The 21,767-nt window shown below is 41.7% G+C and overlaps 1 protein-coding gene across 16 annotated transcripts in view; it reads left to right on the top strand.

The window, feature by feature from the left end:
* Positions 1-21,767, top strand: part of RYR3 (ryanodine receptor 3) — a 581,477-nt gene that overhangs the window by 381,866 nt on the left and 177,844 nt on the right. For 15 of the 16 annotated variants that reach the window (XR_012159473.1, XR_012159474.1, XM_073348839.1 and 12 more), the window contains 6 exons: positions 738-827; positions 2,348-2,494; positions 5,285-5,347; positions 9,365-9,440; positions 9,600-9,723; positions 21,263-21,378. Coding sequence is in view for 14 of the 16 variants with exons in the window: in XM_073348839.1 (XP_073204940.1) it covers positions 738-827; positions 2,348-2,494; positions 5,285-5,347; positions 9,365-9,440; positions 9,600-9,723; positions 21,263-21,378 (616 nt within the window). In the remaining 2 variants the exon portion in view is untranslated. The remainder of the gene's footprint in view (positions 1-737; positions 828-2,347; positions 2,495-5,284; positions 5,348-9,364; positions 9,441-9,599; positions 9,724-21,262; positions 21,379-21,767) is intronic. The other variant, XM_073348835.1, reaches the window with a different exon arrangement.

Below are 21,767 nucleotides of genomic sequence, written 5' to 3'. Positions count from 1 at the left end.
TAGTTCTCCGCCAGTTATTCCCATAAGTACTGATAGTAAATAGCCTCAGGATAATGAACACATATGAAATGAAATCACCCATTTATTTCAGAATCAAAAGTTAACTAGTCTTTAAAAAGACACTAGGTTGATCTTAGAAGAATGAAGAATAAGTAGCAGGAATGAAACTACTGTTGTTTCATTTGAACATTCCACTAAAGGAATACAGCTCTATCTTTTTTAATAAATGAGAATAAGAGTCACACAAACTTTGATAATAGCTTTTTTTCTGGGCCTATTTGTAAAAAGGAAAAGAGGGCATCAAAATCTATTTTATATTTAGTCAGTAAAAAATCTGAAGAAATTATCTCAAAATTTTCTTTCATTGTTATCTGCTTATATATAAAAAAAGCAGTAAGAGAGGGAAGCAGAATTTAAACAGCTATACATCATAAAAGTCTTAGGGATAAATGGAGAACAATAACCAAGAATAAAAACCACTTTATGGTCAAAATAACCAGCCATTACACAAGGAAAATATCTGAAGTCTGTTTTAGGGGGTCTGCCTGCAAAATATAGAAGGGACAGTATTTTGGGAATCCCTGGGTAGAGACATTTTCCAGGTGTGATGCACAACTGCTGTTTAGGTAGATATGCAGTTCTGTATGTCACATATTAAAATGACTAGTTCATTTACGATTGTTCATTTACATTATTCATATAAGAAAAAAAGTTTAAAGTATATTTTATGTTTTCAGAGTAATAGTGGATGGAAATATGGTGTTTCACTGGATGAAAATATGAAGACACATCCGTTAATAAGGCCTTTCAAAACATTAACTGAAAAGGTAATGAAGGAAAGCTTATAGTTCTTTTTAGCATAAATCAGCATGGTACTAGCACAATTTTCATTAATCCTTTTTAACAAGCACATGAAATAGAGAGAAGAGTTGGGGAGAGCCAAATCCTATTGTATTTCAGTTAATGACAAGAACTGTAGTTTAGATCAACCATTTGCTTTGTAATCTATGCAGGAAGTCTGGATTTGATTCCCAGTCTCTCTCTCTCATCCTGTAGAGCAACTGATGCTGGGAGTATTGTGGATGTAATGCTCTCAGCCCTTTGTGGTGGAGAGAACCCTTTTTATCCTTCCTGTGGCTGAGATAAAGGTATGAGTGAAGATCTTTGAATAGAGATCTCTCCTCAGCCAAGGCAGATCACTTCTCTGCTGAAGGTGTGGAGGATAGAAGGGGAAACTCCCTCTGCGGTAAAACATTTCTAACATTGTTTGTAGGTGAATTGTTTCTTGACCAGGAATGAGAATCTTCTAGTGGGTAGGGCAGCGGCTGAAGTCAGGACTGCTGGTTTCTATTGCATGCTCTTCTAGTGACTGCCTGTGTGACTTTGGACAAGTCACTTAAAGTTACCCTCTCTTTACCTCATTTGTCCCATTTGAGAAATGGGGACAGCTACATTCACATGGATGCTGAAGACTTAATTAGCTGAGATTTGTAAAGTATTTTGAGATCCTTGGACACAATGCACCATAGAACTCTAAGGCATTATTATTATTATTATTATTTGCATTATAATTAAAGTATTTTAATATTTGTTATTCTGAGATAATTTATCTTTCTCATTTGAGGAGAGGATATTTAATCACTTCTTACACAATGTGTTTACTTTATAAACATGCCATATCCTGTAGTTATTAATATATGGTAACTACTTCTAAGAGTTGGATAATGAAACATTCAAATTTTCTTTATGTCATAACCTTTTAAGACAAAAGACCTTTACTTCTCATAAAACCAGCAAGATACATTCCCTGCCAATAAAATTTAGTGGTGTTCATATTTGCATCAAGGGGAGAATAGACCATTATGTTTTATGTTGATACAATCTGTGACTCAAAAGGTGGTGGAAGAAGGGACTCTTGTGCTGACAAACTCAAATGTGCACCATGTAGAGATTTCATTGCAATAATAGCATCTTGGATTGGTGAATATTTTGTGGTAGAAGTACAGTACTCTACATTTTCCTGTTTGGTCAGAAAGACCAGTAAATAGTTTGCAAGCAGCTGCAAATGTTGCTTCAACGTTCACTTGTATGCTGTGCTTAGTTTCTAATGCATTGTACTGTGTCCTAGTAATAAGTGTCCCAAGAGAAAGAAGTAAGCAATATGACTATTTCTAAAACTACTTGAAATAAAGAGCCAAATCCTATCCTCAGTTGTACCTGTACAACATATATTGATTTTAATTGGGCTTTCCCAGGTGTAATTGAGGGCAGAATATTTCTCCATAGGCTTTTGCTAGTTGCTTGTGAAACACTATATAATTATCCACTCATTTGTTTTTCTTTAAAGGAAAAGGAAATTTATCGTTGGCCTGCCAGAGAATCGCTTAAAACCATGTTAGCCATGGGATGGAGTCTAGAAAGGACCAAGGAAGGAGAAGCAATGGTACAGCAGCGTGAAAATGAAAAGCTCCGCAGCATATCACAGCCTAGCCAAGTAAGGCAAAACTGCTTAAAACCACAGAAATTGATCAATTCACTTGTTTACAGAGAATTGACCCTAAAATTGTATCGTTTAAAAAGAAACTGCCACACTTAGCTTATTAGTATTGCTGTCATTTTTGGTATTGTAGCAGCTCCTAGAGGCCTCAGGTGAGATCAGAGACCCAATGCTGTAAAAACACATAGTATCTCATGAAACAGTGTCTTGATAAATTTTATATCATGTCTTGGTGGGGTGTTCTCGGAAATAAAGTTATTTTTAAAAGATTGGGGAAGCTGGGGTAAAACAGTTATTACAAGGTAATGGAGCTTTCATATATGGAGGCTTGTAGTAGGTGATAAGGAAGTGGGATTAGAAGTGACTAGTATGGTTCTGTTTGCTGAAACCTAATTAGTTACACATTAAAACAACTACTGTAGATATTATTTGCAGTCACATACCATAGTGATAGATGTCTTATAATTGCAAATAACAATTATAACTAAAATGTGTTGATAGGGCTGACCAAAATAAAAAAGATAAGCGTGACAGGCATAAGGAGGGTTTTTATGGCTCTGAAGCATTCTATCCCAGCTTCCCTAATAAACTGAGGTGGCATCAACCTACTCACTGGGACAACAGAGTTGTAGGTGAAGGTAGGATCCAGAGAAGTTCCTTGCATGGCTCAGAAAACTTGAAAGACAGCACCTGAATCTCTTTGGAAACTGATTCCCTATAACAAAGGCAGGTGGGCTGCACTGCTAAATGAAAGATAAGCCTATAAAGAGAAGGCAGTCTCTGAAGAAAGAATGCCCTCAGAAACAAGCTCCCTCCATCTCCTCTTGAATCTAGTTGGAAAGACTTGGGAATCAAGCCTTTTTTATATTCAGCCTAGAGGCACTAGGTGGGGTATTTGAAAGCTTTTGTTTAATATTAATGAAACCTAATGATTGAGATCTCTCTGAGAGGTTTTTTTTCCCTCTTGTTTAAGCAAAAGGGCCTCTAGTACTTTGTGGTAGGGAACTGGAAATGGGCCATGACCATGTTAAATACATGAATATTGAAGTCTAATCCCTTTATTTTGTAGATCTTTGTGCTATCTTGTTTTAGCAGTTACATCCCACTTTTTCCATCCGTGGAGGGTGAGAGTCCCAGTTGGCCAGTTTGTATTCCACCCTGATCCCGTGGCCTGCCAGGGATATTAGTTGGCAGCTCCTTCACGGAGCATCCCCTGCCCCCATCTCTTGCCCCTTTTTCAGTGTGAGGGACACCCTGGCACACATTTACATCGATTGCGCCAGGTTTCAGCCCCTTTTCTGGCTCCTCCAGAACCTTCTCCTCAGATTCTGGCTGCACTTCTCCCCTCAGCTCCTGATATTTGCACATCTCATCCATGGGTCCATGAAGTCATGAGACCTCCTCGTCAGCCTCCTTCACTGGCACTGGTCAAGGTGGCCATCCACCATACCAGGAGGAGGATGCTGGATGGGGAGGTGCTCTGTGACTGTGGATCCTGTTTGCACTCCTCCCTTCACTCACATATCTGGGCAGAGTTCCTCTGAGCCACACCCACTGGCTCTCTGGATGCTTTCAAGGAGAAGTGGGTGTTGTTCGGGGTTCTCTGCTCAGTGTCCCCCTCTGGCTCCCTACTTTTGCCCCGTGACTTTCACTCCCTTCCCTGTTTTATATCAGTTGTCCCCCAAAATTACTTGGTATCTGTGGGGAGGGACCTTTAGCTGTGGGTAGGCTTGTGCCCTCCCATCCCCAGATTCCCAATCGGTACATCTCACTTTTTCCTTAAATATGGTTTTTATTGTATTTTCTTATATACTTCTTTATAGAACTGATAGATGCCTGTCTGTATACAGCAGAATTGTCTGCCATCAAATTTGGTGTACATTTCTCAAATAAAGAACCTCAGAAATTAATCTCCAAAAGCTTATTTCACTTGCTGGTGTGAATCTCGAGCTCAGTGGTGACCTGGATTAGTGAGAAGCCTTGAATATATTTTCTTCGCCTCTGCCCGGGTACATACTCACACTGTGTGGTGTGTGTCACAGAGTTGCAGTGTCACACATACAATTGAACATGCTCAGAAGCTTACAGAGGCAAATTCATAAGGATCCTGCATCTGTCTCATTGAAGCCAGTGGAAATTTTTTCATTGACTGGTCAGTGGGACAAGACGAGGCCCAAGGAGATAGGTTATCTGTTTGTTGCAGCTAATCACCCTCTGATAGCCTTATCATGTAATGTGCATTTATATTTTAAACGTCCTGCTAGAACTATTACAAGAAGAACAAGTTCTCTCTGAAAAAGTCTGTTTACATTTTACATAAATCCATATTATCACCTTTAATTGCATTTTTGAAAATACACAATATACATTACCAGCACTAGATAACATCACATAAATAGAAAACTGTTTCAAACAGCCATGTAAATAAGGGTATGAGCATGTAAAGAAAAATGGACACAATTCAGCAGATCATTTAAGCATATGAGTAGTACCATTGATTTCAGAGTGACTGTTCACATGCTTAACCATAATCATGTTCTTAATTGGTTTGCTGTATTGGGGCCTGATGAACAAAATGAGCATGTAAAGAATAAATATAAGTGTATTATAGCCTCTGTTGTTGGTTAAACATCCATGGTATGTTCATCTCTGTACAAGACACAAAGGCAAACATGATTCTTACTCAAAGGGCTTCAGAAATCTAAATAGTTTAATTCTATTTTTGTTGACAATAGAAATGAAGTAAATAGTTTAAAAACATCAATAACTCTTCCATTATATTTCCAGGGAAATGGATACAGCCCAACACCACTTGATCTTTCTAATGTTGTACTCTCTAGGGAGCTCCAGGTGTGTATTAATATTTTCAGCGTATTCTGCGGAAAAAAAGTATGAAGTGACCTATCAACATGTAGGGTCACATCTTCAAAGGAATGTGTAATTGGTGTGCCTACAAAAACCTGCATGTATGTGATTGCAAATGTGTATCTGTGTGTACACTTACCCATTTTATGCACATGTGTGGGGTTTTATGGGTACATGTACATGTCTGTGAGTATACTTGTTGCACCCTCCTATACAAATAGGTAGATACTGCATTTGTTCTCAATTTTGCAGGGTCAGTTAACATGAGTTCAAAATGAGACGTCTACTGTTTGTTCTGTTGATGGTGTTTCATGTGCTAGCTGGTATCGTCTGGCCTTCTAGAAAATAGTGCAATGTAAAGCCCATAAGGGGACTGCAGGCAAAGCATTTTCAGTAACTGCCCCACATCTTAGGAACCTGTCTCTTGCCTTGGTTCTAAAGCGAGTAAATTAATATTCCAAGCATGTTCCAAAGCCCATGTATTTTCCCAGGCATTTAATAAGAGAGTGAGATATGATGGAGGTATGCCTTCCAGAGGTTGCATTATTACTCCAAACAAGTTTACTCGGGGAAAGACAGCCTATATGGCATTGCTTTTCTATGTTTTTTTTTAAGTACATGCACCCAGATCATTGAAAGGGTCATTTTTACAAAACTAAACAAATAATGCAGTTCTGAATCAGAATGAAAATAAACAACTATTTAAAACAAATAAATGTTTTATCTCCGATAGAGCCTGTGCCTTCTCTCACACTCCCCAACCTGGATCAGACCATGGTGGGGTGTTGGCCTTCTCCTCTCCCAGTCCTGCTGCTTCTGACCCTCTTTCCCTCCCTTTTCCCACTCTTTCTTCTCTTTCAAATGGTATTGCTTCTCACTCTTCTCCTTTCCCCCTCCATGATGCTGACATCTACCATCCACCCAGTTCTTCCCCATCCATCCTCCTCATTCTGATTTTGACTCCTGGGGGTCTCTCTTCCTCTTCTCACAATCTCCGACACTCATCCTTGGTGACTTCATCTTCCATTTTGATGACCCATCCAACCCCTTAGCTGCAGGTTCCCTCACCTCTTTGAACTGCAGCTCTGGTTCAACTCTCCCACTCACCAAAAGACACTTAACTTGATCTTCACCAAGCACTAATCTCTCTCTGTTGATGAGTTCCTCCTCTGTGACCATCACCTGATCTCTTTCAGCATCACCCTTCAGTCCCCTCTCTGCTCCATGACTCCAGTCCATCAGTATTGATGACTTCTCATCTGCTCAGCTCTCTCCTCCCTGTTTTATTTTCCCTTCCTTCCATTGATATGGTGGTTGATTCTCTCCATGCTTTGCTCTCCTTCACCCTTGACTTTTTGGTCCCGCTCTCCTATTGCCAGGTCTGCCTTACTAATGCCCATTCCTGACTTACGCCCAACATCTGCTTCCTGAGCTCCTGTTCTCCTGTTGTGGAGCTGTAACCCATTCCTGCTTGGTGTCCCATTCTAGTGGTGCCTGGTACAGCTAGAGATTGATGAACAGTCTTAGCTCAGAGGCATGTGGCTTTCAGCTCATGCAGTAGTGGCTGATGAATTTAGCTTCAGAGGTCCCAAGTTTGATCCTGGCCACTGCCAACCAGGGTCTGTCAGCATCACAGAGCATATCTGGCAGAAATCCCATGGACTGCTGACGTCTTCCATTACAAATCTGTTCTTTCTTGTTTGGTTCTGTCATCTTCCTAGCTAAACAACTCTGCTCTTCCAACTTAATGGAATCCCATGTCCTCAATCCCAGCCCCCGCTCTCCCAGAACTCCACCTATGTGGGTGCTCTGGAATCACAAGTTAACTCTCCCAGGACACATGATAGATGTAACACACAACACACGCAGAATTCTCTTTACTTAACAGCACAAGAGATGCATAGAACATTTAGAAAACAACAAACACTGGCATCAATACCATTCCTTTCATCCTGGCTCACCCTTCCCTTGGGAGTCCACAGGGGACCATCTGAGTTCAGGTAAGCAGGGTTACCTCCAGCCTCTTCAGGCTCCTGTAGCAACCTCCCTCCACTTGAGCTGGTGAAAATTGGCCTTTTATAACCTTTTTAAAACCTTTGTCAGGTCACTTCTGGAATCAGACTCCTCAGGTGATCACAGATCCACACAGGACCTCATTGCTAGTTGCCTCTCCCCTGACAAACCAGTTCTCCTGAGTGGGAGCCAGCTTATTTTCTAGGGTGTTTATATTTGAATAGAAGATCATCCCATTTAACAATCCTCTATTGTCAGCCCTGTATTTCAGTCCCAACATGGAGGTAAAAAGACAACAGACAAGGCAATTGGCTCCCATAATCAAAATGGAGTTTGCAGTCTGATGAAGATACATGCAGAGAGTTCATGATATCAAACAACATTCAGAAGTTGTGGAGACAAATTCCAAAATCATCACAGCTTCCATGACTTTCCTCTCCTGGTTCTCCTTCTAACTCCCTCCTCACTCCTTCAGCTTGTTCTTCTGGCAATCCTCCTCATTCCTCATCCAACTTTTCGGAGGGTATTATAGGATTCTGTCCTTTGTCCCTTTCTCTTCTCTCTCTACACCTTATCTCTGGGTAATCTTATTCACAGACACAAATTCAACTACCATCTCTGTGCTGAATACTCACAGATCTACATCTTTAATCTAGGTGTGTCTCCATCTGCCCAAGCTAAAATCTCAGCTGACTTCTCCTTGTGGCTGTCGAGCCATCAGCTCAAGCTCAACATGGCTAAGACAGATCTCTTAATCTTTCCCCCAAAACCCTCTTCTTTCTTAGTCGCTGTGGATAGCACCACCATCTTGCCTATCACTCAGGCCTGTAACCTGGGTATTATCTTTAAATTTGACATCTTCGAAGGTCCCCACATCCAGGTTGTGTCTACAGCTTGCTGATTCTTTCTTCGTGACATCTCTAAGATATGGCCTTTCCTATCCATTCACGCAGCTGTAATTGTTGTTGGGGTTCTCATCATCGCATGTCTTGCTTACTGGAACATCGTTTTCTGAGGCCTTGACAAATGCAGTGTTATGCCAATCTATCCACTCAGAACACTGCTTCAAAGATCATTTTCTTAGCTCATTGCTTTGATCATGTCATCCCTCTCTTTGCACCATCTGCTAGTTTCCCTTTCTCTTTTGCATCAAACATAAGCTTCTTGTCTTCACAGTCTATCCCCATCCTATGTATCACCTCTCATTCACTATCAAGATGTCAACTCTCGCCTCTGACTGGCCAGTGAGGCCAACTTCTATAATCCATTTGTTAAATTTTCAAACAATTACTTTTGTGTTTTCTCCCATGCTGCCCCACATGCTTAGGATGAGCTCTCTATAAACATCTACAAAGCTACTTCATTATCCTCCTTTGGATTCCCCCTTAAAACTCTCATTTGCCATGATGCTTACAATAACTGTACAACATTTAGGCCGCTGATGTGCTGAAACCATTGTCTGTCATGCTGACCAACATTGTTTTATTGTTTCCTTGTACTCCCCCATCTGTCTATTTGCACCTGTTGTCTTTTATCTTATACTCAAGCTTTTTGGAACAGAGATTTTATTTTTTCTGTGTTTGCACAGCACCTAAAACAAAGGGGGGCTTGTCCATGACCAGGGTTTCTAGGTATTACGATAATATACATAATAATAATAATAACAATAACAATTATTCGTAGTAGTATTATTGGTAAACACAATGATTTTAAACATTCACTGATTCATGCTAGAAAACATCTCTGGATCTGAACTTCCATTCAATTATTGTTGTTCTGAGTCAGACCCAGATAACGTCTCTATTGAGGCTAATGCTTAGTATAAACACCAAATTAATTAATTAATGAAAGAAAATTGTTGATATCCTGTCTACAATGTTTCTGTATTTCAGCTCAGTTTTTAAAGTATATTTATGTGTAATAGTGTTAGCTGAATTTTTATTCTATCACCTTTTAATTTTGGATTGCCTTTTCTTTGTGGCGATGTAGGGAATGGTTGAGGTAGTAGCAGAAAACTATCATAACATTTGGGCCAGAAAGAAGAAAATGGAATTGGAGAGCAAAGGTAAGAACAGAATCTGGTGAACCACAAATGAAATGAGGGAGGGGGAAGAGTCTGAAAGAACAGAAGACAGCATACGACAATGCAAATTATGTAGTTCCCTTTATATTTGAAAAATAACATTACAATAGAAAAATTTACAGTTCTCTCAACTTTCCAAAGGAGGAGGTAGTCATCCTTTACTGGTACCTTATGACACCTTGACAGCCAAGGAGAAGTCTCGGGACCGGGAGAAGGCACAAGAGCTGTTTAAATTCCTTCAAATGAATGGCATTGTTGTATCTAGGTAAGCTGTGTATTTTTTTAAATATTTCCTTACCAATACCTTCATTCTTGCTAATTCCTTTCTCTCGCTATTCTTTGTGTTAATTGTGAACAACATAATTACCATTTTGTATTTTATCTATAACTAAAAGAAAATTATAATTTCCAGTCCTTTCTTAACATAGAAAATTATTTTGATTTTGATTTTGGGGATAGCACACACAGGTAAAATTTATAGTTCATGACAAAAACAGAATACAATAATAAGATCTAAACCAAACAATGTAAACAGCTCAGAACTTCATAAATTAACACCCAGCAGTTGTCAGTAAGCATCATGGGAAAATAGGCTTTGTGGTTATATTCTGTATATATTCATTATATTCTATAATGTTATAGAAATGTATATGCATAAAATAACTCTTTTAGTTGGATTTCTATGATAACTGGTCTGTAGGATTATGTTTGATCTGTAAGACAAATGGACTCTTTGGTGTGCATCCCTGCATAACTTGTTCATGCAACGTGGCAGAACTTACAAAAGACACTGACATGCGTTATTTTATCTGAGGGCAGGATGAACACTAGGGAATTACTTATTCTGCAGTTAAATAAATAATTCATTATTGCAATACTGCATGAGGCCAAACCATTGAAAAATGAATTATTATACCAGAAGGGAAGAACCTCATAAGTTGAATAATATTCTTTTTGTAAAAATTCAATAAGACATTACCTGACAAAGAGCCTGTAAGGCCTTGTATATTTCATAGCGTTCAGTATTTCTTGTAAACTAAAATGGTCTGGTAAGTGGGGTTCTTCTTCAAGTGATTGCACATGTCTGTTCCTTTTCAGATGATTTTACATGTGTATTCCACTTCAGGTGTGGACTTATCAAAAGAGTTTTCCTTACCCATCGGGGTGGCACATGCACTGTTCATTTCCTTGCACGTCCAGGTCAAGGAATAACAGGCAAAGCCATCCCAGCACCCCCTCAATTCCTTCTCGCTGCACTGTTGGAGCTCTCCATGGGCCGTTGCTCTGGTTCCCCTTTTTTCCTCTGAAGAAATTTTTTTTCTTGTAAATAGTTGTTATAGTGCTAGTGTATAGTTACCTGTGTTGTTTCCCACTTGGGAATATTTTATTTTTTATTTTCTCTGTGGTTGTTTCACCTGGCACTGGGCAGTTTGGTTATGTCCAAGTCTCCTGGATTTAAGCACTGTCTAATTTGCAAGGGGGTCTGTCCTGAGCAGTGATTCTCAAACCCATTATTTAATGTGGCCCTCACCAAGGCAAAATAGAGCCAAGTGCTGTGGTTGCTGATCTTTTAAAAAGAGAACACAAAAATCTAGGGACATAAGATTACGAAACTTTATGGAATGATACCAGCTCCTACATGAAGAAGTGATTGGATTTCTTAAAGAAGAAGTGACACATGAGCGGGTCGCTGAAAAGGGATGTGGAAGGGGAAAGGGACAGAAAAGAACTGGAACATGTAACCCAGTTCCATGGTGCTTAGACACTATCTGTCAGTAGTGATGACTTTCCAAGCACCTGGGAGGGGAACAGTCTCCTTCTGAATGGGGGAGAAGTAAGATCCCTGAAGACTGATAATTGATAACAAAGGGTTCTATATCCAGCGAAGTTACATGCTTGATTTCAGCGTCTTCATTGCCCTCTGTTTTGGTGACAGGATGTCTGTGCGAAAAGTAAGATGAGTGTTCAATGCAATAGTGATAACATGTCTATTATATGGAGCAGAAAAATGGTTATTAAAAACAGCTGAGCAGAAGAAACCAAACAGGTTTTTTTCAACAAAAGGTATGGTATATTCTTAACATCCATTGGTTGATTTTGTCACAGACAAATTAGCTGATCCTGGCAAGCTGCAGTTTTGCACCAGTTAAGAAGAAGACAACTGCAAATATGGGGTCATGTCCAATGTGCACAAGAAGGTACAGTTATAGAAGGTTTACAAAGCTGCCATTGAAGGAAGTAGGACATGAGGCCAACCATGAAAGAGGTTGGAAGATTCAATTTTGTGGGATTTAAGAAGCCTAAACCCTCCCATATTGACTCTTGCCAAAGGAAGAAGACTTGCAGGGACCATTCAAGATGGAAGTCCATTCTATGCACTACCACAGCTACATCATAGCTGTGTGAGTCTGCTACTGCTATGGAGAAGAGTTACTACAGCTCTTACAGAATTAAAAACAATAAGGGGTGATTACCCCAGGATTGTAACCAGCTCTGGAGAAGCAGCACCACGAGGGGTGGTTTGCACATACTGGTTCAGAATGGATTTTCCAGAGATGAAGAGACAAACAAAGAACTGGGGATATATAAAGGACTCAGGATCTTCATTTTGAGTGAGCAAATGGACAGGACATTCTGTCCAATGGGAAGGCCCAATCCTGCTAAAAGGATGGAATCACTTTGGCCTAGTAGGGCCCATAAGACTGAAAGGCAACTTCTGCTATGTTTATTACTAAACATGTAAGACTTGTGGTTTTTATGTTTTCTCTGTGATGCTTTGCCCTAAGAATAAATGTACTTTGCTTTGTAAAAGCTGGTTGGTAACTGGTGTACACTGTTGTAGCCCCTGGAGAAACAGCAGCCAGAGGTGCTTGCCCCCAGTCAAGCAGCGAGATGAGAGAGAGAGAAGGAGCATCAACATCAGTTCGAGATGGAGAGATTGTGCCAGCAAAACTGATCTGGTAGGTGGAGCCAGACCTCATATGCCTAGTCTAGGGGAGCCACATAGACTCCAAATTGTTTCCTTGCTTTAGGGAAGGGGATGACATGAATGTACTTCTAAATGCTTTTGAAATGGGATATGAATTGAATAAGATGGGGCAAGAAGACATGGTATGGTGTCTGGCTCCACTTCTGCCAGGGAAGGCCTTAGTGACTTTCATCCATATGAACAGAGAGAACTACAAAGATTGAGGGTTATCTAAAAAAGAATTACTGCAAAAATTTAAAGTGATCCCTGAAGGAAGTTTGAGGGAATTCAGAAAAAAGGAGATATGAAGTATGCTGAAGTTGCAACTCAAATTAAGGGGTACATAAGACAAATGGGAGTGGGTTGGGGAGTCACCATTGTCATGCTGTCTGGAGGGGCTCATGACCATGAGTGCCTACCTCAGGGCAGAGTGTCAAAAAGCAGGGCAGACACCTTAAACTGGTGATACATTCTATAATTAGATTTTACCAAGCCAGTACTAAATGTGAACTTCTGGACCGCTATAACAGTCTTACCATGGAGTCATACAGTCCCCTTAGGCTGTCAAGTCTATCTTGCCACCCATGCAAGCTGGACTTAGTGATAAATGGTCACTTACACCAAAAATCACACAATATTCAGGTTGCTCCCAGTCGCAAGAGACCAGTCATTTATCCCAGGTCAATTTGTACCTTAGATCTCACACCAAAGACAATACCTGTAGCCAATCCTGTAATAAACTAACTAAAGGTTTATTAACTAAGAAAAAGAAATAAGACTTATTTAAAGTTTAAGGAAGGCCACATATATGCACAAATGAGTTCAGTCTATGGTTCTAAAAAGTGACAGAGATGTAATAATCTGTCAGCATTGGATGTCTTTTCAGGGCTTAGCTCAGGTTGACCTTAGGGTTCTCTGCTTTTTTGTTTCTTAGCTCCAGGCCTTGCAAGAATCCAAACAGCAAAGAGATGAAAAATTTTCTTGTGACCCTGTTTTATCTTTTACATTTAGCCTTCTGGTCCAGCTCCCTTACATGCAGCATTTCCAAGGTATGAGAGGGTATAGTGGAGAGGCAGTCATCCCTCCCACTCTGGGTCGGAGGAAGGCCACACGGCCTCACTACGCCATAAGGACTGCTGCTGAATATCAGGAGAATTAGCATTAGGCATTAGTGTCTCAACTGGTCTAACAGGGCTGATCCCCCAGATAGTCAATTGGTTCCAGCCCTAAGGCAAAAGCAGGGTCTCCCAGGGCCAGTAGGCTCTGGCCCTTAGGCTGGGGCTGAACAGCCAACCATCTATAGCCCCTGGGCCCTTTAAGCCCGGGCTGAGCAAACACCTTAGTCTGTGGTGTCTGGGCCCTTTTGGCAGCAGCCAGAGCAGACACGATAGTCTGCAGGCTCTGGGCCTGTTAGGCAGGGGCCAGAGTGAACTCAGCTGTCTATAAGCTCTGGGCCCTTTAGAGAAGGGCAGAGCAAACACAGTAGTCAGTTAAGCTCTGGGCCCTTCATGAGGGGGCAGAGTGAAAACCCAGGAGTCAATTAGCTCTGGGTCCTTGGTGCAGGGACAGAGCAAAAACCCAGGATCCAAATGTTCTAGCTCCAGCAGACAACTGACAAATGCAGGCCTCTTGACCTGGCAAGGGGAGGCTACTGCCCCAGGTGTGGGGTGCCAGGGAGGGGGCCGGTCCACCCTACTCCACTAGGCCCCAACCCACGGCCCTTAACAGACAGAGTGGTCCGCCACTGAGTCAGCGGAGAATCTAGCTGCAACATGCCAACCATGCTTCAGGCAGTGCTACAGCTAAACTGAAGTAGGCTGTCCCTGGGCCACTTTCTATCCTCCCCTCAGGGTGTACCTGGCACTATGTGGTGCCTTCCATCTCCTCTGGGTAGGTGGCCAGCAGCAGTCCTGGCAGGTTTGTGGCAGACACAGTTTCCGCAGTGGGCAGGGCATTGCCGGGCTTGGCAGCAGAGTCAGCAGGCTGGAGTAAGCAGAACACATCTGTCTCCCTTGGTGTCCTGGCTGCAACTGAGCCAGAAATAAGGTTTCTGCCCATCATTATCAGGGAACCAGAGGCACTACAGAACAGGGTGTAGTGGTGCCTCCAGCTGAAAGCCGGGACACTGAGGCATCTGCAGTACACTGCCAAATCTATGATACCCATCTAAGGATGGGAAATGTCCCAAGTAAAGTGTGTGACAGCTGCTTGGGAGATGACAATAGGTAACTACAACCAGGAAGGAGGAGGAACTTCTCCCCTGGTCTATGTGAAAATGAAAAAGATACTGAGCCAGCTGTGGGAGGAAAGGCTGCTCAGCTTGACTCAGTGCATTGGGAAGAAAAGGTCACCTCCATCTCCTCCATCTAGCATGCTGGTATCAGGCCATCGCTACCAATTTACTGTCCTCCAAGACTATTTACCAAATGCATGGCCATCATAGCTGTCTCTCTCCACAGAATTGGCATTCAGGTATTCCCCTACCTAGACAATTGTTTAATTCAGGGGCATTCCAGGTATCAGGAAAATCCAGACTCTGCTTGCCAGCTGCACCTGATTATAAACACAGAAAAGTCAATCCTTTATCCTGTACAGAAAATTGAGTGATTCTGGACACTCCTAGATTCTGCATCAGCCATTGCATGCCTCCCTCAGACCAGGTTCTAAGCAATTCTGGAGTTATGCAACTTGCTCCAGGCTCACCTGCAAACAATGGTGAGAAAGTGTTTAAGGCTTCTGAGACACATGGCCTCTTGCATATTTGTAACTCTGCATGCCAGATGACACCTGGGGTGTTTAAAAGACTGGTTAAAAATCCATCAACCATCCATATGACATGCTCTGGACAGGTTGATTCATGTACCTACAAGAGTAATATCCTTCTTGATATCCTTCTTGAACTGGTGGAAAGTCCAATGAAACATTTGCAAGGGAGTGCCCTTCTCTTGACCCTTCCTCCCATGACTCTGGTCTTCTTTAGTTTGTCATGAATGTCTGGGTTCCTGACAGATGGGCAAACACCAGAGATGGAGAGTTATTTAAGTTAAGGGCCAATGTTGGCACAAGAACAAATGGGTATACCTGGCGGTCAACAAGTTTAGGCTTGAAATTAGATCAAGGTTTCTAACCATCTGCAGAGTGAAGTTCTGGAAAAGGGGGAGTAGTGGAGGCCAAAGGGAGTAGTGGGGGCAAAACCCATAACTTGTTTCAAGATTGAGCTTGATAAATTTATGGCATGATGAGGTTACCTACAATGGTATATGGCCTATCTGTGACTGCTATTGGCAAATATCTCCTATGGACAGAGATGGGACACTAGATGGAGAAAGCTCTGAGTTACTATAGAGAATTTGTTCCCAGATGTCTGGATGGGTGGGTCTCTCCCCCATGTGCTCACGGTCTAACTGATTACCATAATGGGGGTCAAGAAGGAATTTTTCCCCAGGTCAAATTGGCAGAGAGCCTGGAGGTTTTTCACCTTCCTTGGTAGCATGGGACACAGCTCACTTGCGGGCTTGAAGTCGAGTAAATGGTGGATTGTCTGTAACTTGACGTCTTTTTAAATGAAGATTTGAGGACTTCAGTAACTCAGCCAGAGTGGGTGGGTGTGGTTCTGTGGCCTGTGATGTGCAGGAAGTCAGACTAGATGATCATGATCTCCTCTGGCCTTAAAATTTTTGAGATAAGGGAAAACTCTGTTCAGGTCCTTACAGACAATATGACAGCATTATGACATGGGGAGCCAGATCAGATCTGTCAGGAAGCTTTTAGGCTCCGGAATTTTTGCATTCAGAATAAGATATCACTCAGGGTGTCTCATCTACAAGGGATTCAAATTTCTCTGGAGGATCATCTCAGTGGATCTTTCAGCAGGGATCACAAGTGGTCTCTAAAAATCAATATAATATGAGTGGTTTTTCAAACCTGGGAGAGACAGACTGTGGATCTTTTCACTATGAAGCAGAAGAAGTAGTGCCATCAATTCTGCTCCATGGTGGGTCAGAGCCTGCGTTCAATCATGGACATGTTCCTGTTTTCATGGAAGATGAATCTCTACGCCTTCCCTCTCATACCCTTGATATACCTTAGGTAATTCTCAAAACAAAGTAAGATCATGCTTCTCTAATATTAATTGCTCAAGCTCTATTACTAATTGGACACAACAGCACCAGTTTTCGGGCCTCCAGAAGTTGTCAGGACGACTGCCCTTGATTCTGCTTCAGGATATAGACATGGTTTCCGAGAATCACAGCCTTGTTAAATCCAATCCTCAGAGCCTCACAACATGGCTGCTGAGTGGCTAGACTGGTGGGAGGGGGGGTGGGAATGGTCACTAGCTGTGCAGAACTCTACTGAACAATAGAAAATTGTCCACCAGAATTACTTATCTACACAAAGGTGGACAGGCAAGTGGAATGTTCTTCCTGGTGAGGCAAGGGTTCAGGATGTTCTAGAGTATTTGCTGCATCTGAGCGAATCGGGTCTCTCTCTAAGCTCTCTCAAGGTGCACTTGGTTGCACTTTCAGCTTTTCATCTTCTGTTTCAAGGTCATTTGATATTTGATATTTTGCAACCCAATCAGATTTTTTGAAGGGAATGACCAGGCTTTTTCCTCAGGTTAAAGAGCTACTTTCCCCTGGGATTTGAACTTAATATTGTCAGCTCTAATGGGTCTTCCCTTTCAGCCTTTAACTTCTTGCCCTTTTCCATATTATCACCCAGGGTAGCCTTTCTGGTGGCATTTATTTCTGATTGGAGGGTTGGAAAACTGCAAGTATTATTGGCAGACCAACTTTATACTATTTTTTATATGGATAACGTTGCTTTAAGACCTCCTCTGAAGTTTTTTTTCCTAAGGTGAGTACTAATTTCCATATCAACTAAACCATCTATTTACCTACGGGGTTTTTTCCAAACCGCATTCACACAAGGGTGAGGAATAACTTCATTCGCTGGCTGTCATTCTTTGCCTCAAATATTTGTTTCGCGTACAGGGAGGATGAAATGGGAGGTGGTTACCTCACAACAGATTTCTGAATGGATCATGTACATTTCTACGTGTTATGATGTTGCAAAGTCTAAACCACCTTCCAAGCTGATGGCACATTCCGCAAGTGCACAGACAGTTTCAGGAGCATTCTGAAAGAACATTCCAATACTAAATATGTGTAGAGCAGTGACTTGGTCTCCAGTTCACATCTTTATCAAGCACTGTGCCATTTCATTGGCTTCCAGAAGCAATGTAGATTCTGGGAAGGCAGTTCTGCAGTTGCTTTTCAATAGACTCCAAGCTCTGCTCCATAGACAACTGCTTGGGAGTCACAGAAATGGAATAGGTATGTGAAATCAGATGATGAAGAAAAAACAGTTCCATACCTGTACTGTAACTGTTTTTCTTTTAGATGTGTTGCACACATCTATTCCATGACCTGTCCTCCTGAACTGTGCTTCACATCTCAAAGCACAACAGTTACAACACAGGTATGTAACCATTTTTCCTCTGTACTTGGAGGAGGTAGATAGCTTAAGTTTGTTCTTTTAAAAAATGAATGCCTATAGGGAAAGCATAGACTCAGCTTCAAAGAAATTAATACTAATTAACACGCAGGTGGTATGACTTGAGTCCCAAGAGTACTCCTATTGGCTGTGATGGTACTATTTGTATGAGTAAAGTAAATCATGTGCATAAGTGTTTACATCATAGGGCCCTAAAAATTGTAGTCCTTTATTTTTACTGAATGAAATCCACTTAACTCAAATATTTAGGCTCTTTGTGAGTGGAGATCAGAGCAGCTGAATTAAATCCATTCAAGTCCAAAGCCAAACTGCAGGTCTGTGGTATAGCACCCCCATTCCTTTGAATAGTCAGTCTGTAGCCTATGTACAGGAATAGGAATTGAAGCCCCTCTATACTAATTGCACAGGATCTTCAGGTCTGGGAAGAAAGTCCTGGCTTGCAGCTTCCTGAACAGTCCAGTGTTCCGAAAGATGCGTGCGTCATGCACCTTTCCGGGCCAGCCTGCGTTAATGTCAATAAAATGCCCACCGTGATCCACAAGCGCCTGGAGAACCATAGAGAAATACCCCTTCTAATTAACATACTCGGAGGCTAGGTGGGCTGGTACAAGAATTGGAATATGGATCCCATCTATCGCCCCTCTGCAGTTAGGGAAACCCATTTGTGCAAAGCCAGCCACAATGTCATGCGCGTTACCCAGAGTCACGGTTCTTCTGAGCAGGATGTGATTAATAGCTCTGCAAACTTGCATCAACACAGTTCCAACGGTCAATTTTCCCAATCCAAACAGGTTAGTGACCGACCGGTAGCTGTCTGAAGTTGCCAGCTTCCAGATTGCAATAGCCACCCGCTTCTCCACTGTCAGGGCAGCTCTCAATCTCGTGTCCTTGTGCCTCAGGGTGGGGGCGAGCTCATCACACAGTCCCATGAAAGTGGCTTTTCTCATCCAAAACTTCTGCAGCCACTGCTCATCATCCCAGTCTTGCATGACGATGTGATCCCACCACTCAGTGCTTGTTTCCCGAGCCCAGAAGCGGTGTTCCATGGTGGTGAGCATGTCCATGAGTGCCACAAGCAATCTCCTGTCGTATGCATTACTCGAGTCGATATCATCGTCGGAGTCCTCAGTTTGGATCTTAAGGAGTAACTCAACTGCCAAACGTGTTGTGCTGGCGAGACTCGTGAGCATATTCCTCAGCAGTTCAGGCTCCATTCCTGCAGACCAAAAGGGAAGACAGAGCGTGCAGTACAAAAAACATTGAAAGATGGTGCCAAGTGTGCACAGAAGCACAGGGATTGCTGGGAGGCGAACTGATGCATCATGGGCTGTTGGGACAGGACCCAGCATGCCCTGCACTCCCTACCCCCTTCCCACAAGCCACAGCGCCAGAATGGAAAGAGGTGCTCTGTGGGATAGCTGCCCATAATGCGCCATGCCCAATGCCGCTGCAAGTGCCGCAAATGTGGCCACGCCAGTATGCTTGCAGCTGTCAGTGTGGACACACAGCAGCGCTTTCCCTACTGTGCTCTCCAAGGGCTGGTTTAACTCAAAGCGCTCTACATCTGCAAGTGTAGCCATGCCCTCGCTGTTACTGTAATCATACACCACATGATGGAACAAATATATAGAGAGTTATTTGGTTGCACAAAATCAAATAATTAAATAGCAGAACACGGAATGTATAAACTGTCATGCCTTCAATACTGGAGGGAGAATGAACAAATATACAGTGATGATGAAAAAGTAGTAAGCAAAGTAAATGTAGAAAAAACAAAGAGGTAAAGCAGAACAAAAGGAAGTAAATACAAGCCCATTTTAAAAACAAATAAAAGGCATAAATAGATAGAGCTATATGACTTCTATGAGGGAAATAAATTAGGCAAACAATGACAGGAAAATTTCAGGGAGGGAAAGTTGTACTCTGTAACTAGAATATTCTAATTTGGAGGGGGGGTTGGGGTTTTTTTGGTCTTAAATCAGTGCATGGCCTTTTGACAGTTATAGTTTCCTGTCTATTTTTTTAAAATATGAATCCCCACCCCCCATTAGTTTTTATTTAAATAGAGAACCTGAATGATCCCTCAAAGATATGGTTTAAACAATATGCACCACAAGGGAAAAAAACCCTAAGGTTCAAATCTACAAAGGGACTTAGGCCTTGCAAAACTAAGAGTATTGTAGCACCTACAATTTAGGTCCCTAGACACGCAGTGGAATCCAGAACTCTGAGTTTAGGGACTTGGGCTGCCTATACAACGAATGGGGAGATAGGTGCCTGAAAATGGGATCCATAAAAGCCAGCTAGGCAGACAGAAAAATGAGTCCCTTTAGCCTACTGGTTAGTACATTTACCTAGGACGTGAGAGACACCAGTTCAATTCCTCTCTCTGCCTGATGAGAAGAAGGGATTGAGCAGGGGTTTCTTGCCACTCAACTGAGTGTCCTAATCACTGGGCTATGGAGCTTTTCTCACTCTCTAGACCCTGTATGTTTAATTTTTAATACACAGAAAATACTTTCATCAGGAGAGATTGTGAGAGACCTGCATCAGACTATCCCACAGCCTAGTGCTGTCCTATCCACTCGGTAAAAGGTTGCAAGGCGGGGTTCTTGTCTCCAGCCATTTTGTGTAGAGTTAGGCCTGATCTGAAGACACCTACCAGCTTAGGCCCCACAGGTAAGAAAGGTGGGGGGACACATATCTTCCCCTGGTTTGAGGAGTCCACTGGGGCATAGGCACCTGGGTGTCTAGAATGATGTATTGTGCACATGGTCAGAAGCAGGAACTTAGGTGCTATGGGGAACTTTATGGTGCAAATTTAGACACCAAAGGCGTCTTTAGAGTTGAACAGAGTTTTTGACCATCTCATTGCCACCTGAATTCCAGACTTAGGTGCTTATGTTCTTTTGTGGATCTGGACATATCTGCTTCCTATGCAATATTCAGCATCTTCACCATGCACTGAAATCAGTGGAAATTGAGTAGCCAGCATCTTGCTGGATCAGGCTCAGAATGAAGTCACTTTCATTTGTGTAATGTGATCAAAACTTTCCGAAGTCATGAAACTGAAGTGCATGATTTTTAAACTCTTTTCATGGAAAAGGATAAAATCCCTCTGAAAAATGTAGCCTTATTTTAAGTAACTGCTATAGAAATAGCTATTTGGAAAGAGTGTTGCTATGAAAGCTGGATTTTAATGTATGAAAATTTACCTTGATTAGGTAATAAAATAAAAAAGGTCATGGAAAGCTTCATAGAAACCTGATAATTTGTAACATTTTTGTAATATCATTTATTTTAACCCTTTCTGAACTAGGGGTCTGAAAGATATGGATTTGGATGCATCATCCATGGAAAAGAGGTTTGCATTTAAGTTTTTGAAGAAGATTCTAAAATATGTTGACTCTGCTCAAGAGTTCATTGCACATTTGGGTAAGTTTCTCAAGTGTTTTTATTATGAACATCATAAAAGTAAAAAGAAAAGGAGTACTTGTGGCACCTTAGAGACTAACCAATTTATTTGAGCATGGAGCTTTCGTGAGCTACAGCTCACTTCACGGCTGTTACTCTGAAACCTATCATAAAAGTAGTTAATATTTAAACTTTACAATGATAAAATAAACCCATTATGCTGAGTTGCACATATGACAACTTCTGTTGCTTTTGAGAAAATATACCACAAGATTCTGATTATTATTTATTCTAAAAAAAATGCAAATGCAATACTTGTTGCATCTGCTGAACCTGCCAGCTGGAGTGTCTATACTGCTTTACTTGTACTGCTTCAAAATTAAGTCTGTAAGGCTATTTCAAAAGACTGC

Source organism: Lepidochelys kempii, chromosome 6 (assembly GCF_965140265.1).
Source record: "Lepidochelys kempii isolate rLepKem1 chromosome 6, rLepKem1.hap2, whole genome shotgun sequence".
NCBI classification, from domain to species: domain Eukaryota; kingdom Metazoa; phylum Chordata; order Testudines; family Cheloniidae; genus Lepidochelys; species Lepidochelys kempii.
Note: the sequence above shows the minus strand (reverse complement) of the source record. Positions and strands in the feature narration are given on the sequence as shown.